Source organism: Hipposideros armiger, unplaced genomic scaffold (assembly GCF_001890085.2).
Source record: "Hipposideros armiger isolate ML-2016 unplaced genomic scaffold, ASM189008v1 scaffold_272, whole genome shotgun sequence".
In the NCBI taxonomy this organism is placed as follows: domain Eukaryota; kingdom Metazoa; phylum Chordata; class Mammalia; order Chiroptera; family Hipposideridae; genus Hipposideros; species Hipposideros armiger.
Window position 1 is genome coordinate 460112 of NW_017731622.1, and position 20891 is coordinate 481002.

General features: G+C 41.8%; 1 protein-coding gene across 40 annotated transcripts in view; it reads right to left on the reverse strand.

Moving 5' to 3' along the window:
• Positions 1-396: 396 nt before the first annotated feature.
• Positions 397-20891, reverse strand: part of KCNMA1 (potassium calcium-activated channel subfamily M alpha 1) — a 744819-nt gene continuing 724324 nt past the window's right edge. For 14 of the 40 annotated variants that reach the window (XM_019657023.1, XM_019657012.1, XM_019657003.1 and 11 more), the window contains 5 exons: positions 20694-20888; positions 18762-18880; positions 16955-17179; positions 14607-14635; positions 397-7531 (listed from right to left, as the gene is read on the reverse strand). In XM_019657023.1, coding sequence (XP_019512568.1) covers positions 7377-7531; positions 14607-14635; positions 16955-17179; positions 18762-18880; positions 20694-20888 — 723 coding nt within the window. In that variant the 3' untranslated portion in view covers positions 397-7376. Of the gene's footprint in view, positions 7532-14606; positions 14636-16109; positions 17180-18761; positions 18881-20693; positions 20889-20891 lie in introns of those variants that run through there. The other 26 variants (XM_019657032.1, XM_019657039.1, XM_019657018.1 and 23 more) reach the window with 4 other exon arrangements.

Sequence of the window (20891 nt, forward strand, 5' to 3'; positions counted from 1 at the left end):
AAGACTAAGGGACTTTGCTACATTCACCCCCTACTACCCCATGGCCATGTGGGTGCTACACAGACACAAGAAAGACTTGTTTTAGAACACAAATACATAAATTTTTAATCTGCGAAAAATACAAAATGAAACCATGTACAAGTTATGTACAAACCCTTTTTACAAGACAAGAGAGTTATCACTGGTTGTTACAGATGACAAAGTTGGGTAGATCATTTCAGAGCACCAGCATTTATTCTCTCCTCCAATCCCTGTTCCATCATAGTAATTAATTATAATCATAATCAAAATGCCAACAATCAAAAGTTTGAAAACCAGATGAATAAGCCACGCTCTTTTTCCTTAATGAACATGTAGGCTGCCCTCTCCGTAAGTGTACATTTTTTGTTTTTTTTCTTTGTCCCCTGAAGTAATGTTGAGTGCAGGTTTTGGTGTTAAGTGGGGGAAGGTTTCTTTTCAGCATCTGGGTGGTGGGATGTGGGCCAGGAGTTTTAGGCAGGATGTAATTGTGCCACCTGGGAATGGAACATTTTTAATTAAGATTTCCAGGCAGATCTTGGTTTATGTTTGAAATGTTGCAGTTCTGGTCAAACGTGTCTCAGGCTGTCCTCAGCGGAAGGAAGGGAAGGGGGACAGGCTGTTCTGGGGCAGCCAGGGCTTTGGTTTAGTGTGGAAGTGGGGCTCCATCAACCTTGTTGGCAGTGCTTCCTTACCTGCTGGCTGCCTTCTCACATGGACCCTGAATCCCATGTGAGGAAAGCTCTGGTTTTCTTTGGCAGGCGTGTGTCAGTGCCATGTCTACATTTCTGTCTAAGATTCTGAACAGCAGGCCCAGTAATGCTTCCTCAGGCAAGCACACTGGAGAGTTTTGGTGTCCCTTTGTCCTTGTTCTGCAGAACAGCAAGGCAGAGGAGAAGAAACACAGAAGTCCTCAAGGGGATAAACAGACCAAAGAAACCCTTTTAACATTTAAAATCTACCTAGAAATTAAGGTCGGTTTTCACCATGCCAAAAAAAAACACCCCTCTCTCCTCATGCTGCCTGTCAAAAAAAGCCACCAAAGCAAAGTGATTGTAGCATTTAGGAGCCACGAAACCAAAGCTGCCAGGGTGTGTGCTGTTCAGGGGTTGAAGGGGAGATGAGAAACAATGGCACTTCATGAACAGGGAGGTGAAAGAAGAGACTCACCTCATGATCCCTCTCTTTTGAGTCTTTCTCCAGGAAGAGTGTCAGTGACCTAGAAGTCCAGGGCAAACACCATTGCCCCTGGCGCCCAAAGTAACACATAGTGGCTAACTGACTACCTACCCTGAGCCTGGGCTCATGGTAACCTCTGGGGATAAAGACTGATGAGCAAATTCCTGCCCTTGTCAAGTGAGTCCTTTCATTTCTGAATAACCATCTCCAATACCTTTCATCTCCAGCCTAATGGATGACCCGCTCTCTCTATCTTAACATTCCCCTTTTTTTGTTTCCCATTTTCCTGGCTCTAGAATACCCTAGATCTTCTATCCCAGGAGTATCTACTTATTTTGTTCCTTTTAGCCCCTAAAAATATGGTTGCAGCCCCCTACCAATATTTTGATCTTCTGTACCTACACTTTCTCCTTTGGAGAACTCAGCCATGCTTCGCACTTTACAAGTATCTCTGTGGGTCTGACTTCCAAATCCACAGGGACTGTTGGAACCCTCTCTTCAGCTCTACTTTCCAGTCTCCTTTTGCCTGGAAGACCCTCCCTTATCGACAGCCCTCAGCGTCTTCTGAATGAAGCCAATGCAACACGTCTCAGTGCCTGCATTTGCTGGTCCCCCTTTCTGTCTTCCTTTCTTCTTTCTGATTCCTCCACATGGTTCTTCCCTTGAGGTCCAAATTCTGTGTCCCTTTCACAAAGAACCTTTTCCAACAGTCATTGTCCCAACACCCAGCCCCCATACCAGCCCCTACAACTCCAACTAAGCTGCTACAACTGTTATGCTCCCCAGCGTGCTTCACATGCTGAGTCTGCACCCCTGAGAACTTGATGCTACTGTGAAAACGTTCAGGTTTGTGCACACGCTCATGATGACTTCCAGGGAGAACTGACATCTCAAAACTTGCAACCTAAAAAATGCACAGACATCGGTGTCCATCACTCTCTATTTAAAATTTTAGTGGTTTTCCATGACTTTCTAAATCAAATCTCAAAATCTTAGCTTGGCCCCTAAGACTATGTACTACTCTCTAAGCTCTTCCATGAGGTCTCATCTCAGTTTTCCTCAGCTCCCCTACACCAACTTGCCACCATAGACAACACGGTCTATGTGTTGAAATCACAATTCTACCAATGAGCCATGGTCCATTAGACCTCCTCTTTCTGGCAAACCTCATGCTCCACATCTCTCCAGTCATTTATTGCCCATTGAAATACCTCCAAAACCCATCAAGCATTATATTCCTCTGTATTTTTCCCAACCCATGTAGTTCAACGCAATCTCCTCCTTCTTTCAACCCAAAGCCTAACTCTTGCCATGCTATGCGTCTTCCTGGCTGACAGCACTTTAAAATGCTGTTTATATCCTTTTGCTTTTGTTCTTTCTTCCTCGCTCCTTGATGGATGTCCTGAGTTTCTTCTGTCTTTAGATACAGAAGTCTCAGGACCATTTTCATGCTAAACCATGAGGCAAAAAAGGAAAGTCTGGTACACAGAGTCTAATTTAAAATTCCTTCCCAGTCTAACCACTTGAAGCTGTGATATCATGGAGCCTTTAACTGTTGCAGGACTAAAGGGCTGCTCTTAGGGAAACTTAGGCTGCTTTCTCTCTGTATGTGTTCTAAGCAAGCTTACCATAGGAATGGCATTTTAGGTTCTGTAGTTCCTTAAGAAATAAAATTGAAGCATTCTCTCAATTGTCTTGTTTTATGGCAATTTTGAAAATATTAACAACTGATATTGCATGGGCAACAAACAATCAAAACAAATTTCACTTGAACAACCAAAATGACCACGCTAGAACAAACCGGCCAGAAATTGTTTCTAATTACTAGTCTCTCATAAATAAATACAAAGGGCCACCTCACCTCCTCAGATGAACATGGGATTTCAATGTGAAATCATCTCTGCTGGAGAGGAAAAAAATGTCTTGCAGGAACATGGATGATTAGGGCAGGGGCAAGAAGGTAAGTTCTAAGTGAATTCTCAGTCCCTTCTACAATATTTTTTGAAGATGATGAGTCAAGCCTTAACTATTAAGGGCCCTTTCAAAGGCCACAGTGATTGGTGATTTTACCACCATTCCAAAGGCAGCAAATAGGAACAGAATATAGAAGCAGAATAGAAAGTAGACAGATTCTGTATTGGAACACCATGTCCAAGTTGAATAGATTTGCTTAGTTTCCTACAAGTAAAATGATTCATATCCCAGTCAATTAGTTTGATATTCTTTTTTTTCTCTCTCTCACTTTCTACCTCTTTTTCTCCTTTTGTCCCTTTCTTCCTTTACTGAGGTTCTTTTTGGCAATGAAAATTGATAGAGCAAAATTAGACTTTATGAATGTAAGTAGCAAAGAGATAGTTAATGTATACATGGAAGAAAAAAAATCAGATAAGCAGAAGATAGAAAGTGAAGTGAGGATTAAAAACTGGTGACTTCCTAACACCTAAATCCACTGCAGAAACAAAAACAAAGAAAACTTCAGGAATCCAGAACCCATGAGCCTCAAACTACACATTGGAAATTGGAGAGATGGGTCAGAGGAAAAGGAATTATTCAAAACTGAGCCTTGAACCAAGGAAAAGGGCAGGCAGGAATGAGATTGCAAAGAAAACCCTAGGAACACACACACAAAATCTGATCAATGTGATGCCGAAAAATATGAATTTTCAAATTTGTATTTTGAACCTAAGGAGACTCCTTAGTGTAAAGCAGAGGAATGAATCCAACTGCTATGTGTCCAGAGCAGAACTGCACATAGCCCTGGAGTACTGCATGGGTGATGCAGCTAGGGGGACCATTATTCTAGCACAGAACAAGATGGCCTCGAAGGGCTTGTTCCCATGCTCCCATTCCTAACTTAAATCATGTCCTCTCAGATCTGAAAGGGACCTTAGAGTCAGCTAGATGAATCACTCTCATTTACAAATGTGGTTATTGAGACTCAGAGAGTTTAAAGAACATTTCAATGTGAGTAGATAGTTATTTGCAGATGTAGCTCTAGAATCCTCATCTTAAACTATAAATAGGAAAGTTAGATTCTTTCACCTTTCAACATGAAAATATCCCCAGTTTTCTCAGGCTTTCTCACTTCCCCCTTTCCAACCCTAACCAAAGAGTTTGAATTCTCAGTTTATTTAAAGTCTTCAAGTAAATTTTGTACAAAGTATATCATAAGATGCCTCAACCTTTCAAAAGGACAGAGTTTCTGGATATTCCCCAACATTCCTTAGTCACAATCAGTTTTAAAGTGTTTTATATTGTTTCAAGGTGATATTTTAAAATATAAAATTGCTCAGATGAAAATAAAAATATTCTTAAAAAGAAAGATAATGATGGTGATGGTGCCTTTATAAATAGGTGCTTTCTGCTTTTTAAATAGCCAGTTGGTGAGTCTTTGATTCCAAAAGCACCCAAGAGTCTTTAGTTTAGGGAAGTGGCTTTCCTGGAACCTTAAACTGAGATAAGAGATCAGAGCCTTATAACACTGTCTGTACCAATGATGACCATCATTGGTCTATGATGAATTTAGCCAGAAAGACTGAGTCTATTATGGTGGGATGGGATGAGCACTCCCTCAGGGCCAGAAAGCTCAACAAATAGAAACAAACCAGGAAGCTCTGATACGCCCTTGAGCCCTTCAGTGGTCTTACAATCTTGTTTCTGTTTTCCTTTCACTTTTAACCTACCAGGAAGCAGCTTTCGCCAAAACAGCCAACAACCAATTATTGTGCATACCTCCTTAAAAATATGTCTGATTTTATTTTCTGGCCCAGAACAACCCATTATTACAAAGTCAAAACAGCCTGAGCTTGCTGCTGTACCTTAGAAGAAAATGGATCCCCGCCAATTAGTTTTCCGGTAGGAGTCCTTTGCTGTAGAAAACCATCTTAACTATTTGGTTAAAAACAAAAGTTTAGATTCAAGTCTCTAGCAATGAAGGGCATAAAGTTTACATTTCCGCTTCCAGATTGACTTGGTATGGAGAAATGGGGAAGAGAGGACAGCGGACATGGGACTCTGTGGCCTAAGTTCCCCTAAGATCACTTAGGAGGCCATCGCTTGCCAGAGGAGACCAAATCGCTATGAATAATTCATAAACGCTTCTCAGGAACAAGAGTCCCCCGGAGTTCATGAAGGAAAAAAGAGCGTGGATTGATGTGAATGGACTAAGGTGACCCCAATGCAAAATCATTATGTAGAAGCAGGTCCAGCTTTCAGGAAAGTTGTAAAATCCTAGCCAGGGTTTCACCCCCACAAACCCATTTTACTTCTGTTGGAACCCAGGAAATGTTGTAAGCCTGAATATAGACTGCTGACGTCATTTTAGTCTGCTGAGTAGACTAGTGATTAGTTATAAGTAGTTTTTAAACAATCCAATTGGACATACATTATATTCACAATACTTTGATAGAACTAATTCTACAAAATGTGACGACACAGTCTGACAAGTCACTTCAGGACGGCGCCTACGAGGTGGAAGTACGACTACATTGGCTCTGCAGGGAGTGGCAGGGAGGTGGAAGCTCGTTTTGCCTACATTGATAATTGGAGTACTTAGTGTGGACATATGTTTTCATGGTGAGTTCATTGCTTGGCTTTGATCGGATTTGCACTAGCATACTAGGCACCACAGGGTCATGGTCTAAAGAATTAATGGAATCGATATCATGGGACTTTGGGGGAGATTTTGGTAAGTTTGGCTTCTTCAAGTGCCCACAGTTTAAGAAAACAAAAATCACTGTCACATCCATGCTTCTCCAGAGACCCTGATGATTGTACCAAAGATTGATAATTTTGAAGTTAAAAGACTTGCTAAATTGTTTGGAACATAACAGTTGCCGGGACGACTGTACACTGAGCAAGCGAGCGACAGCAGAGCTCTGAGACATGGTAATTGTGTCTGATGGCTAGAAAAATCTTTTGACCACAGTTTGAAGTGGCTGATACATTTGATTTGATTTCATTGCTGGTAATTTTCAAAGGCCTTTTCTAACAGTCTGTTTTAAGTGCATTCATTGCTTTCCTTTTGTTGTTACTATTTTTTATATTGTTGATATTGTTGTAGCAAGTTTGCATATTTTTGTCCCAGCAACTAAAGGAAAGCCTGCAAAACAAAAAATCTGGGTAAAAGTTGTCTTCTTGATGATAGAAATTTTCTGGCTTTTAAACAAAAATTCAGTGAGAAGAATGAATGTATTATCACATCCTATTGTTGAGCAAAACTATTCATTATTGTTTATAAACTTTCAGACTAAAAGCTCTGAGGCTTGGGGAATAGGGAGAGAGTCCACCAATCCCTTCCAAAGTTGAAATTACTTGTGTGGGTGGTTTGGAGATATAAAATGAGAAGTATAACAGCATGGAGGAGTCTCTACCATTAGAACAACAAACACACCAATGTCTTGTGTGCATCTGGTCCTCAATTTCCATGTCCCAGGCGTGCTCAAAACCCTCCTGCTATTGTTAGTTGGCTGGGTAAACCTGATCTGGCAATTGTAGAAAAGCTGCAAGGTCTCCCTTTTAAGGATATTAACAAAGGGATAAAAAATACAGAATGAAAACTAAAACTACAAAAATATGACTTTCAACTGTGAAAATAAATGTTTCCATTTATTAAGAGCTGGTGTCAATGAAGCCAAAATATACACCCATCCAGGAAATTCACCTGCCCCTTTTGTATTCTTTGTTGAATTTACTAAAATACATGTTTACATCATTGAACCATTTTAAAATTGTTTTAATAATCCATTTCCCGTCATTACAATTAATTGTGGTGGTGACCATCATTCTCCTCAAAGAAAAAGAAGAGATATACGCATTAAGGAGTCTGGCCACTTATTCATTTTGATTTTGCATTGTTTAGCTACAGGGAAGATATTTGATAATGAAAAAAAAGGAAAAATAGATTTTCTTTCTAATAAATAAAAATAATTTAAAATGCTAGAGGCTATACATGACTATTTTAGTATGTTCATTTATAAATGAAATCATTTTCTTTTCCAAAATACATGGAAGCAATATTCAAGGCAGACAAAGAGAAAGATCTGTCTACTTATTTTTCTTGCAAATCTTGCTTATCCTAACGTTTCCACCAGTGATTCAGCATGTAAGAGGAAGAAAAGTCACATCACCATTTATGAAGTTTGTCAGGCTTTAAAAAAATAGTTCTGGTCTCCTGGGAGTCAACATTCATCTTCAACTTCTCTGATTGGTGGAATCAAGCTGCTTGTGGATTTATATTGGTTGATCTGGTTAGCCATGTGGGTACTCATGGGCTTGATTTGAATGTTTCTGGGATAGGCATTATCCGGTTCATCTGTAAACCATTTCTTTTCTGCTAAAGGGCAAAATGGATAGAGAACAAGAAGGAGAAATAAGAAGCTTAATTAGTCCTAGGGTAAAGCCTTTGGAAAGTTCATTGAAAAAAATGCAAAAAGGTAATAGATAGAAGTTGACAGTGAGTTATTGCTAAGAGAGACAGTGCAATGTAGGGAGAACCCCAGAACCTGAAACATTCCTCGGTTGCCATAGCAAATGATGACCAATGGGCCATTAGGACTTGAGGCACAACGGGCAGACCTCAGAGAATAAAGAGAAGTTGGAAAGTGAAGTCTGGCAATGTTCTCTGGGGTTCTTTATGTGGCCTGAAAAGCTCTGGTGTGAAGGAGATGCTGAATAGATCAAATATTGGGTGTAGACATTGTGCCTGAGGAAAGATTTGTGCATCCATTGATTTGAGTGGAATATAAGGGGCATGTCTCTGACATATAGTGAATGATCTACAATCACATGCAGGACCTCCTTCTCCCAGCCTTTCTGTGGCTTTGCTTGTAAAAAGCACACTTCAAGTTATATCTCAACTATTCCATTCTTCTATTTCTTTTGCAGCCAGTTTTGAGGGTCTTAAAGTAAGCCCACAGTTTTGTTAGCCAATGAGAGTGAAAATCAGAATAACAAACAATATTTTAAGAGGATTTTGAGGTGGCTTTTATTTCAAAAAAGAAAACTCTGTGCTGGTATGAAAAGAATTTCTTGTGGCACCATCTTAACGGGCTGTAATAACCCAAACCATTGACAAGGGAGGTAGAAGTCTTGGCATTCCATTTCCACCCTGAACGTGGGAATGGCTGAGAAAGAATGCCGAGTCAGGCGTTCGGGGGCTGGGGTGAAAATGAAAATGGCCCAGCATCCTCTTAGCAGTTCAGAGCTATTTTACAAGGTGCAGCCCTCATCCTCGTCTCTTTCTAGGATTGAAATTTTCTGAAAAATAGGCCATGTGTCTAGATATAAAGAGATTGGGTGACTAGGACATTCTAACTTGGGAATCATACGCCTCATTTTAGTGGCTTAGGAAAAGAAAAGAAAATGAGAAAAGCTTTCAAGCACACCCACTGCTATAGAGACAATGACCTCTGCAGCCTCCTTTTCTGCCTATCAGAACAATTCATAACTGTCTTGTCAGTGGTCTTGGACTGATATGTTAACAAAAATTGCTCACCTGGCTTGACAGAGAGAGAGAGAGAGAGTGTGTGTGTGTGTGTGTGTGTGTGTGTGTGTGTGTGTGTCTCCCCACGTGGCTAGTGATTTATAAATTCAGCATCTCTCATTAGCTCATGACCATCCCGCTTATTTTAACTTGGTCCATACATTTCTTTGCTGGTCAAGTTCCCTGAGCCCTCAGTGTAACCAAGATCGCTGGAGCTAGGCTGTGCCTTGGTGAAAGCTTGCTTACTCACTACCCTTTGTTCAGCAAGCCCAGTTTACCCCCCAGGAAACTTACTGCCTCTTGGATCACTCTCTACCCCCCTGTCTCCTGCTCTGGCTCTCTCACCTATTATAATTAAGTTCACTTTGATTTGAACAGATTGGACGATAGGAATTCATAATGCTACATCCTCACAGTGAAGCTAACTGATTAAGTGCTTTAAATTATTCCCCCTGACAGAATGATAAAGTTACAATCTGTTCTGAGATGATCTACAGCTTGCCAGACTCCTGCAGCTTCTTTCTACATTCATTTATCTTTTTGTCAAGCAGAGGTTTTTTTTTTTTTCCCTAAGCTTCAATTCCATAGATCTTTTAAAGTCATCAGCACATCTGAATTATTAATGAGGCTTTAGAGGCAAGGTTCCTGATGGGCTGGTTAAAAAAGGTTGTATAGAAACCTGGGACTGTGTACACATCAAAATAATTTCAGCTCCATTTAAAAAACCATTTAGTTCAAGTGTGACATAGATGAACCATTATGCATTTGTGGAAACCAATTTTTTTGTGATCTACGATTAAACTAACCTTTCAGAGAGGAGTAAAGTGTGATGGTTATCATGTTTTAAAAGCATTGCCAGGCCGCTGAAACAATTTCAAACTATGACTTTTTCCAACGGTTTATGTGTAAAGATGATTTTTAGAAGCACTGAACCCAGCATCAGTGCTGTGTGCCTCAGCCACCGTTGGTGTTGGCTGTGCCATCATGTGGGCTGATTTTGCAAAGGGAGTTAGTGCTGGGTTCAACATGCCAGGTTGGAAGGGAGAGTGAACTCTGCTTAGGGGAGCGAGTAGGTCTTTTGGGTGAAAGACCTAAGACAGCTGCAATTTGCTGAAGTTTTTACAACTGCTACAGACAATAGTTGTTCAGAATTTAGTCTTTGCAGTTCAATTCAAAGTTGGCATTTTGACCTTCCACGGCAGAGAGAATATCAATTTCCTTCTGCTGTCTGTAAGAAAGAAGCATTATTTCCCCACTTAAGCTTTTTGTTTGTTTGTTTCCTTTTAAATGTCTTGCCATAAAAAAAAATCAAAAAAATCTGAGTAGCTCCTGTGTTTTGGCCATTCAGCGTCAACACAAGAAGGAGTTACATTAAAGCACATCCTCGTGATTTGCTGAGACTTTCCTTATGCCTGAGAAACAGGCGTCTTAATTCAGGGGAGCTTGTAAGATGTAAGTACATGTGTTGTTGGAGACTTGGTTAGAGAGGATGTTGGGGAAATGGGAATGTATTAATGCTCTGAGCGTTGTACTAAATATGTCTGAGGGAAAAGATATTTTATGAAGAGATTCTCCCAAAGGGCTTCAGGGGAACACACACTTAATGATCGTCAGTCATTCCACTTCAATGGAAAGTGCTTTGAGTATGACAATGACACTTATTGAATCTTGCCTTCCAAAGAAGAAACTGTGCCAAGGGGTGGCTACAAAATTGGCCATAAGAAAGGGTGCTCAGGGGAGGAATTCAAATGAGTCCACTCCCTGCAGTATCTCAGATGCCAGAAAGATTTCTGGGAACTTTATCTTATCCCTAAAATGAGAAAGGCAATGGATCTGGCTGTGAGGGCCTCCTCACTGCCAGGGAATAATAGCCCCATTTGTTAATAAGCTTCTTGAGGATGAGATGCATGATGCCATCACTGTGAGTACAATGTGTGATCTGCCAGGAGTTAGGGAAGGAGTGGCATTGCACACCGTCTGTGGCAAGGGGGCTAGTAAAGCAAGATAAAAACCTGCAAAATCACTGCAGAGAGATGCTGGCAAAAGAACTGACACTGCTGTTGGGAGGTGTCACCTATCAAGACTAGCCATGCCATGAGTTGTCGGGCATACACAAGCAAAGAGCTGCAGGCCAGGGAGATGGCAGAGGGCAGTAGGCTAAGCTCAAATGGGTCTGGCTCTCTCACACGCTAGTTGCAGGGCTCTGAGCAAGTCATTACATAATTTATCTAAGCTTTAGCTTCTCTTCTGTAAAACAGGGCTAATGATAAGATCCTCCTAATGTCGTTGTTTGGATAAAAGGGACCAGAGCCCATGAATCACTTATCACTGGTCCAGATACATGGTAAGGAAATGTGAGCTGCTGAGACTCTGAGCATTATTAGTGATATTACCAGGCATTATACCAGAGTGACAAAATTTATAGGCTCCAGTTTTCAGTTCAACTCTGCCACTTTCTGGCTAGATGAATCTGAACAAATCTGTCCCTCAGGTTCTGCATCTTTCAAACAGAGGCACCAACAGCATCTACACCTGAGGTTGGGTTAACGATTGAATGAGTTCATATATGTAAGGTGCTTAGAAGAATGCCTGGCCTGTGGTAAGCACTAAGGTGTTAGCTTTTAGTATAAGGTTAGTATTAATATAAGTAATCTCAGTACTAAAAGGCTATGTAAGGATGGGCAGTACTTTTTCAGTGTGATTGCAAATGAGCTGGGAGTGGAGAACGGAAGTGTACAAATTGGGGCGGTGGCCTGAGAATGAGGATTGTGGCAGTAGATACAACAGAGGAGGATTTGGTCGGGCAGTCTTCATTTGGAAGGTGAGGAGGGGAAGGGGTGACTGGTGTTCTGCCTGGGTCGGTCCAGGCTGCGTCCCTATTGTGGTACCTGTGTCTTTGGAATATTGGCTTTCACTCAACAGGCACCCTACCCCACCTGCAAACCATCTCCATCTCCCATTGCTACACTCATTACTGGGACTGAAGGGTCCAGAATAAGGGTCAGGATTTCCTCCAGCCACGGGAGTCCCAGAATAGTACACTATGGTGGAAAAGGGCCCCAGATCCGGGCTGAGATTACTGTCTGGGGACCTAGAAACAGAGAAACATGCCGTGCTGTGAGAACTGAGTCTCTTTGCTGGCTCTGTGGGTTGTCAGTGCTGTGGGATTTAGCCTTTTCATATAACTGCTCCCCAGAGGAGAATGCATTAAAGGGGAGACAATGATACAGCAAAGGCATTTGGAATAATTGGCCCTCTTCTGGCTGTACCACAAGCTGGGGTTTAGAGAGAAAAGAGCTTGAAAGAAAAAGATTCCATTTGGATAGAGATAACAGCCGAGGACAGTGAAAGCTAACAGCCTCCAAAGGTAACGCTGTATGGTTTCACATCTCCCATTTCTGGCAGGCAGTCTGGGACTTGGTCTCTGCCCCGCAGACCCCAAGGCTCCCAGCGGACCCCACCCACGCACACTGCCTCTCCATGGGCAAAGTGTAGCTATTTTATAGAAATGAAAATCATTTGTACCAGGACGAGAGCAGTTTCTGCTGATGAGAACTCTCACTTCTTTGCAATTGTCCTGACTGCCTCTTTTTTATTTGCCTCTTTTTAACTGAAAGACTAATGCCGCCATTTGTGAGGCAGGGCAAGCTGCCCCTCCTGGCCCTTGGACCCCTGGAGGGCAGAATTTGCACTTTTCCTTTTCAGGTGGCAGAGATAATCCCTCTCACTTCCCCATGCAATGAATGTGCAAGCTCTCGGTGGGAGACAGGCAGCCAGGTTAGTGACAGGTGCCCACAGCTACTTCTTTATCACGTTATGACAAAGCAGGGATGGGCTGAAAGAAGCTGACTGCGACATTGATTTTTACCCTGTCTTGACTTCCACAGGCCCTGAAGTTTTTGTACTCCCCTTTCTCCTTCAGGAGCCTGTTGCTATAGGAACCTGGCAGGTTTATTTAATTGTCTCTATTGGGATGTAGACACCTTTAGGTTTTTCCCATGCTGAAGAAGAGCCAGTCAAAAGGTTTTTCTGGTCACCTAAGATCTTGACAACGCTGGCAGAAGGCACAGCAAGTCTCTCTACTCACCCATCTTATAGGACTGTTCCCCTTTCTCAGAAGCTGTGTACCCAGCTCGAGAAAGTGCCAACAGCATAGCAGCACAGTGAAGCCCCTATAGGCCTTTTGCTGTCTATTTTTAAAGATAAGCCAAGGGGGTAAAAATAAGTTATAAAATGATGAAAAGTAGAGAAATGTTTAAGGTTAATTTACTTCAAAATATATATTGAGCACCTATTGTGCATAAAGTTCTAGGTCATAACCTTTAGTATTCCTAACAGAATTTGAAACTTTGGCCAACTGCGGTAGAAATCTAACTATAGCTACAGGGGTCCAGCTTTCTCTGTAGCCTTTTGAACTGGCTTTAGGAAGGACCCTGAGGAGTCATCGTTAGGGATGTTGATGATTTCATGATCGTCTGAGTTCTGAGGCTAAGAAGGCTCACTGCGCCTTCTGTTCTACCCACTTAAATTAATGTTTATCCCTTTTGAAGCCTAAAGCAAATTGGACTGAATGGCTTACAAATTGCTTCTCTTCTAGAATGGCAGATAATTGAGTTTCTGGCTGTTGTTCTTTTTAAATGCACATACTTTCCCTTCAAATAACTGTTTCACTTTCTACCCTTACCTACTTCTTTCTTTTTGCAGTGGGGACGGAGAAGAGGAGAGACCTAATACGAAACACTTGTATGCCTCCTTCCTAAGAAAGCCTGGAAGAGGAATGGGAAATTTGGGGTCACACAGAAAACAATGGAGGACACTCTTTGTTCTATTGAGGAAAGTATAACATAGTAGTTTTGGCTAATAAAATAGAAGTAATACTAATACCTTTTTCATCATTGAATATATCATTACCCAAGTACAGACAACTCTCAATTGTGTGCCCAAAGTCCAGGGAAAATCCCCAAATTTCATCGCACATCACAGTCGGTTCCCATTCCATTCCCGTCACAGTATCATCTCATCAGAGCTGCTAACAGATTGTATATGCAACGCATTTTGGATTTACTTCTCTCTATCTGCCCAATCTCTGGTTGGGATTTAACAAATGTCTGAAAGGCAAGTGGCAGGAGAGACCTTGGTGATATAGAGACTGAGTCATCAGCCCCCAGGTGACTGGGTATGGGCTATTGAGTCAATACATACAGCTGAACAGTTTTAATTTTGGGTCACGCTGATCAAACATAAAGGAGATCAATGCTTTTGCCATTAATAATCCTCCTGGTTTCAATCAAAAGGAGGATAAAATATTAACTGAGAAGCAGGTTTGCCAAATGGAATAGATGCATATGTTTTCCAGAAAAGTTTATCACCTGGCATCATCACTTGATTTAGTAGGTCTTGCCAAGATAAACACAGAGATGTGGACAGACTGATGGGGGACTGGGTTGGGGTGGTGGTAATGGGGGGAAGTGGAGGAAGCTGGGCTTCTCGATGGGAAAATGCTTTTGAACTTGGAGCAAGGTACCAAGGTGGGCAGGGAGGCCACGTGCAGATTAAAAGGCAAGCCAGATGGAGAGAACTTCCCCCCATATTACCCAGCCCCAAACCCAAGAACACCAAAACAAACTCTAAGGGTTCTAGCAGTAGCAGCAGCACAGCCTCATTGCGCTGAGCAATTTAGAAAGTGGAGGAAGGAGGAGAAGAAGGAAGTGGGGAGGAGGGGAAATGGGGAGGAAAAAATAAAAAGCAAAACAAAATAAATAAAACCACAAACAGAACAATATAAATAAAAATAAACAAACCAATAACAGAATAAAATTTGTAACTCCTTTTTTTTTTTAATTTCACAAAAGTTTTCACAAGGACAACGTTAGAGAAGAAAACCCCCAGCAGTGGCTAGGTCATGCAGAACCATTAATTGTCATACCTTGGCCCATTCTATTCATCCTTGTTGCACTTTAGAGAGAGAAGTAAGCTATGTGAGTTTTACAATGCTTTTAAACTGTCATATTTCCTGTTGAGCACTTTAACTGGCACATTCTTATAGTTATAAATGTTCTGAGGGCGTAACTGTATAACCTCCTTTGCAAAGAATGCATGAAGAGCTCTTCATGATCCAAAACTAGGGGACATGTGTGTATGTGTGTGTGTGTGTGTGTGTGTGTGTGTGTGTATACATATATACGTATATATGTGTATATATAAAGAAATATTTATATAGTTATATATAAAAAGATAGTTATACATAATATATAAATCAATTATATATAGGGACAAAAATAATTTGAAAAAAATCTTCTGTTCATAGGGGCTTTTTAATATACATGTATACAATGATTCCCCACCCCATTACTGGTTTGAATACTGCATGCCTTGTCTTTGGTGTGGGGGTGGAGTTTCTGACTGAGCCTCTCACCATTTTGTCAGTAAAAGTGCTTGTCAATTCACACAGCAAGCAAATCTCCAAAACTATCATGCTTGGGGGGACAGGGGATCCAAAATCTAAACCCAAAACATTCACCATAAAAACACCTTTTTAGAGATAGTACAGCTGTGACATTTTTCTCCTTCCCTCCACCCCTATTCTACTCGATGGAAAAATTTAAAAGTAAGCATCGCAAATATGTACATACCAGCCCAGGGCTGGTCCATCTATGTCAGAATTTGGTTTAGGGGGAGTGGGCCGATTTTTTAAGAACTACTGCACTAAAGCATGATTTGCATGCATAAAACATCTGACAACTGTATACTGAAAAAAAGGGTATTTGTCTACCTTTCCTCTCATGCTTACTAACTGAGACAAAGAAAGAAAACAAAAGAAAAAAATTATTGTACCAAAATGTGTTTGGCTCACTGTTGTACTCTTCTCCTCCTCCCCACGTCATAATGACAAGGAGAAGTCCTCTATGATTGTCCTTCACCTGCCTAAGTAAATTGGCTATGTTAAAGAAATTGATGAGGAGGAATTTTCCCCACGAGCTTTCCGCTTTGGGACAGCTAGCATCATGCAGCTGTGCCACCAGTGTAAGGTGGTAGCTGGCTTTTGTCTCTGTTGAGTCAACTGTGGCTTGATCCTCCTCCATTCTGATTTATTTAGCATGTCGGCTCCTAGGAAAACATGATCTGCTGCTGGGTTTATCTTCCTCTTGCTCTTCCATGGCCCTAACCCTTGCTCCTACCTGGCATAGGGACCCTAGCTAATCAAACAGAGGGGAGTAAAAAGGCCCCCTGAGAATGCGTGGAAAAATACTTGCTCTTTCCTGAGCATTATTTATTCTGTACATAAGGTAAGTAATTCACCTTTTAAAAGATGTAAAAGTCCCAGGAAGGCAGTGTTTAATGACTTACATCTGATATTTATGATACATATGGCTTTTCATCCCAAATGTCAAAAAGTGAAAGAAAAAAAATAGCTATTCACATGGCAGCGTAAGGAGACAGAATAACAATTTAATATGCAATCAAACCTCTTTTCACTAAAATTAAATGACTAGAATTTGATACATCCACGAATGGAATACTCTGCTTTCCTCCAAGGTAAGGGTAGAAATGTTCATCTGCATTCCCAAAGGAAGCTAACTCTGGGACAAAAGGCTTTGGTTAGTAACTAAAAAATCTCAGACGTTCTCTTACAACAAGCAGGTGCTTAATAATCATCTACCCGAAAGGCGAAAGCTTTTCAAATGCTTCGCGATACTTCGGTCTAGAGAGTAGACTCAATCGAAATGTTTTCTTGCTTTTTGGTTGCTTGTTTCAAAGAAACGTGTGTATATATCATTGTGTGTGTATAAAAAAAAAAAAAAGAAAGGAAGGAAAACTACAACAAAATCAAAACCCAAAGCACCCTGATCATCCTGCTATATCAAAACAAACTTTTCTTCAACGCCAACTAAATGAACTACGTCACCTTGCTTTACCTACTGACATTGATCGCAAGTTCCCTCTGCTAATCTGTGCACTCATTCCGGGCAGTGAGCTATTTATGTCTGGAGCATGCCTTTGGGTTATTTTTCCCCTAGGATCATAAATAACTTTTGGTCCTTCTGCTTATTTGCTGTTGTGCTCAAGGGTTTTATGGTGGTGAAATAAAAATGACAACCACATGCACACTATCATACATATGCAAATATGTGTAAAAAAAGGGAGGGGGAAAACTACAGGGGAAAATGGGGGAAGTTACTGTTGGAAACACCCACTGGGGAAATGAGTGGCAGATACAGTTTCACACACGGTGGCAGTGGATACACATATCAGAGCCGCTCTTCCTGCACGTACTTCTGTTTGTCTCGGGACTCCCGGGACTTGGGCCGGTTCGGTCGGTTTGCCGTGGATGGGATGGAGTGAACGGAGGAGCTCTTCTTGCTGGAGGACTGGGACGAGTGGGAGGAATGGGAGAGGCTGGCCCGCGACTGGCCGGCGTTGTGGTCAAACTGCATTAAGCAGAAGATCAGGTCCGTCGGCACGAGCTCAAACTCGTACGGGGGATTGGTGATGACATACCTGCACGGGAGAGCAAAGATGTCACAGAAGGAGGATGGCTGGGTGGACATTTCACCTTTCTCTGAATCCTTAGGTCTACCAGAGGATCTGGAAGGAGGACTTCAAGCTGGTTCAAGGCCTTAAAAATTATCTTCCAAGTTGAACTAAGTCTTCCTGGGTTTAGCTCAACACAGGAAACCAACCATGAGCCCTGGCATCTTAAGATGCTGAATTAGCACTGATAATGAGAAAACCAGACTCTGCTTCCTATGGCCTATGAGCCTCTTTCAACACAATGTCAAATTCACTCCTGATCTTGAGTAGCTCAAGTGTGTGCAGGAGGTTCCATGGACTGGGCTGTGTCTGTCATTCTAGAATGTCCTGACAATTCCAGAACTATACCAGAGGATTAATGTAGCATCTTAGTCCTTCCTCACTCTTTACCTTTTAAAAATCAACTTTGGTGGGCATTTTACTAAGTGGAAGAACATAAAACACCTCCCTGACTATGAGTCAGTCCTGCCATAACTATTCTCCTCAATTTGATCAAGCTTTCTCAGGTGAACAGTTAAAAAAAAAAATCACTGTTTCATCTATAGCAGTGGATCTCAAAGTGTGGTCCTCAGTCCAGATATATCAGTATCACCTGGGAACCTCTTAAAAACACAAAGTCCTAAGCAGCCCCACCCCAAACCTACTGAATCAGACACTCTGGGTGTGGGGTCCAGCAATGTGCATTTTAACAAGCTTTGTAGGTGACTGTTCTGCTCACTAAACTTTGAGAACCCACTGGCCTACAGCAATTATTCTCAACTCTGCCTATACGCTGTAATTTCTGGGTGTTAAAAAATTATATATATACACACACACACACACACACACACACACACACACATATATATATTTCTTTCCAGACCAGTTAAGTCAGACTAATCAGAGTTTTTTTTTAAAAAGCACCCCGAGGGATTCTATAATATGCAAGGTCTGAGAAACACCCATCTCTACAGCATTGTTTCCTGGGGTATATTATCCAAATATACTGATTTTGGTAATTCTAGGACATACTTTTAATTTGGGGCTGCTATGAATTTCTTTTAATGCATATTGGAAAAATATAACTAGCATACATAAACTGTTATTTTTCCTGCTTAAGGTGGTAATATACAATTTTCTTAAATATATTAAAGTAAATGAGTGAGTCAATTAAAAATATATTAAGTAAAAATAGGCATCTAAGCTGTGGCAAAGGAACCATTTATCTTAAACACTAGCAATATGAGCTATCTCTATATAAGGTACCAACAGAATTATCCCAATAGCTGGAGTTTGGGGAGATACTTCTATTCACAACTTTTATAATTAGGTGATGCAACTATTCTAGAAAACTTAAATTCTTCCCACAATGTCTTTACATCTGCTATTGGTAATTAAAGGAGAAAGCTTCCCATAACCTCCAAACTCAGTGTTGGATTGAACATGGGCAGGGCAATTTGCATGTTGACAGCATGTGTAAAAGCCTTGGCCTCTTAGTGGAGGACAGGAGATGGCTGTTATTAATATGTCTCTGAATTGGGTGGGGGGAACAGAGTGCAGACATACTCACCTCTTCGTGCATTGGCTGGGGGTGCTGAGGTGAGCATCTCTCAGCCGATAAATTCCAAAACAAAGCATATTATATGTTTTCAGAGCTTTGCAGAACAGATCACCATAACAACCACCATCCTGGGAGACAACAAAAGAACAGAGAGAAACATCACTTTTATTGGCCTGCAAGTAGAGGTCCAGAGGGAAATGGGCCTTTTCACGGAAGCTTGTTTCGGTGTCTCCTGAGTTGGAGGGTCTGAAAAAGTCAGTGTGGTTAATTTAACAGACTACGCCTAACATTGGTGATTTTGAGGAATCAAACACAGTTTTCCCTTGGTGCTCTCTAGCCTTCCATCTGTAGATCTAAGGAGACTTTAAGTGAGGGTGCAAAGCTGGAAGGTCTCAAATGTATGGTCAGCTGAGGAAAAGAAGTCAGCTCTGCAAAATGGTGATTATGTTTAGCCCCAGCTTAGCTGTAATCGCTGTGATCTGACCGTGTTGTCAAAACTGCTTGAGTGATAATGAAAATCATTGCAAGGAGAAAAGACCCCACCAGGTACTATGGTGACAGACTCTTTCAGGTAAGGACTGTGTGAAAAGCACAATTTACAGACCTCAGAGATGGCAAGAGTGGAAGAGAAAGTGTTTCCCCAGGAGCTGGAGGTCTGCAGGCTGAATAACTGGGATTCACAGTTCTAATCAGTCCACAATCCAAGGGTCTGGGGCCTCATGTGGAATGTGAAAGCAAATTCATTCACTTGGAAATGCTGGCTTCATGCAGCCAGGTGGCTCCAGGTAGGCGTTATTATAGGAAGGGCACTGAAGAATGACTTCACTTGGAATAAAGTACCTGCATTTGCCTTTCCTGTCATGGCAATCTCCATATCGGCATCATATTAGAGAACACAAACGAAGCCAAATCTTACCATTATTTAAAGTCTTTGTCTTTTGAAAGTGTATCAGTGAGTGATAGATAAAAAGAGCCACTAGCTATGGAAGTGGCCTTACAAACATAGGTCCCTGGCCATAACCAAACTAAAATATGGCACAAGTCGGCATCAGGGTTTCTGAAGAAAGAGACCCTTTTCCTTGGGTGACGCTATTATTTATGCAATGGGTTTATTGGTTCCCAAGACTTATGGCTCCAACCCTTGCACGCATCCCTGGAGTAGGGCTGGGAATAAGGGTTAAGACTACGTACTTCTGCCAAAGTGCTTGAACCAGGCTGGTGTGTGGAACCCAAAGGGAGACATTGGTCACTTCTGCAGCAGGGAGGACATGGGGGAGAGTGACTGGGTCCAGCCTCAGAAATTAGGAGATCTGGGTCTGGAATTAGAGACATTAAAGGATCCACATGAGATGCTATTTGTTTGGCCAGTGGCTCTGGAAGCACATATTGTAATAACTGGTGGTGTTCTGAAAACCACCAGTGGAGGGTCCTACCCAGACACAAAAGCTCAGAATCCTGCGGGCTGGGCATGGCCGTCAATGGCTTATAAAAGCGCCTCATGGGCTACTAAGGTGCAGTTGGGGTTAAGTGGCCGTGAAGTACCCTAGAGAAAGCGTTCCCAGTCTTGGCTGTATGCTGGAATCATCTGCTGTCTCATGGTAGAAGATACCTGATGGGAGTAAGTAAGCCATAGGCTCTGAAGCCAGGGTTCCTGGTGCAAATTCCTGATAGGGCCAGTCTTCAGTCTCCCTGAGACTCAGTTTCCTCAGAGTGTCTGATAATAGAACCTACGTCAAAGGGTGACCATGAGGATACAAATGAATGATTACATATAAAACACAGTGCCTGATACACAGTAAGCCATAAACATGACCTCTTAGTTATTTACTATGGAAGGTAGAAAAGTCAGATAACCAACTTGCCACTGTCTGGTACCCAGATCATTCAGACCATGCTATGACCAAACAGCAGGCTCAATTGACCCCTGCACCGCGAACTCACCCCCAAGTCTGCAAAGGGCCCGTCCAGCAGTGCTAACTGGGCCACGCGACAACGGTCCCTATTGGCCAGCGTCTGGGGGGTGCTGTAGCCCCCTCGAAGGGCATTCTCCTCAGCAATCAGAGCCTCGAGCTCTGGCGTGGCTCCTCCAGTCACCAGGGTCCGTATCAGGGTAAGGATATTGTCATTGAAGTATGTCTG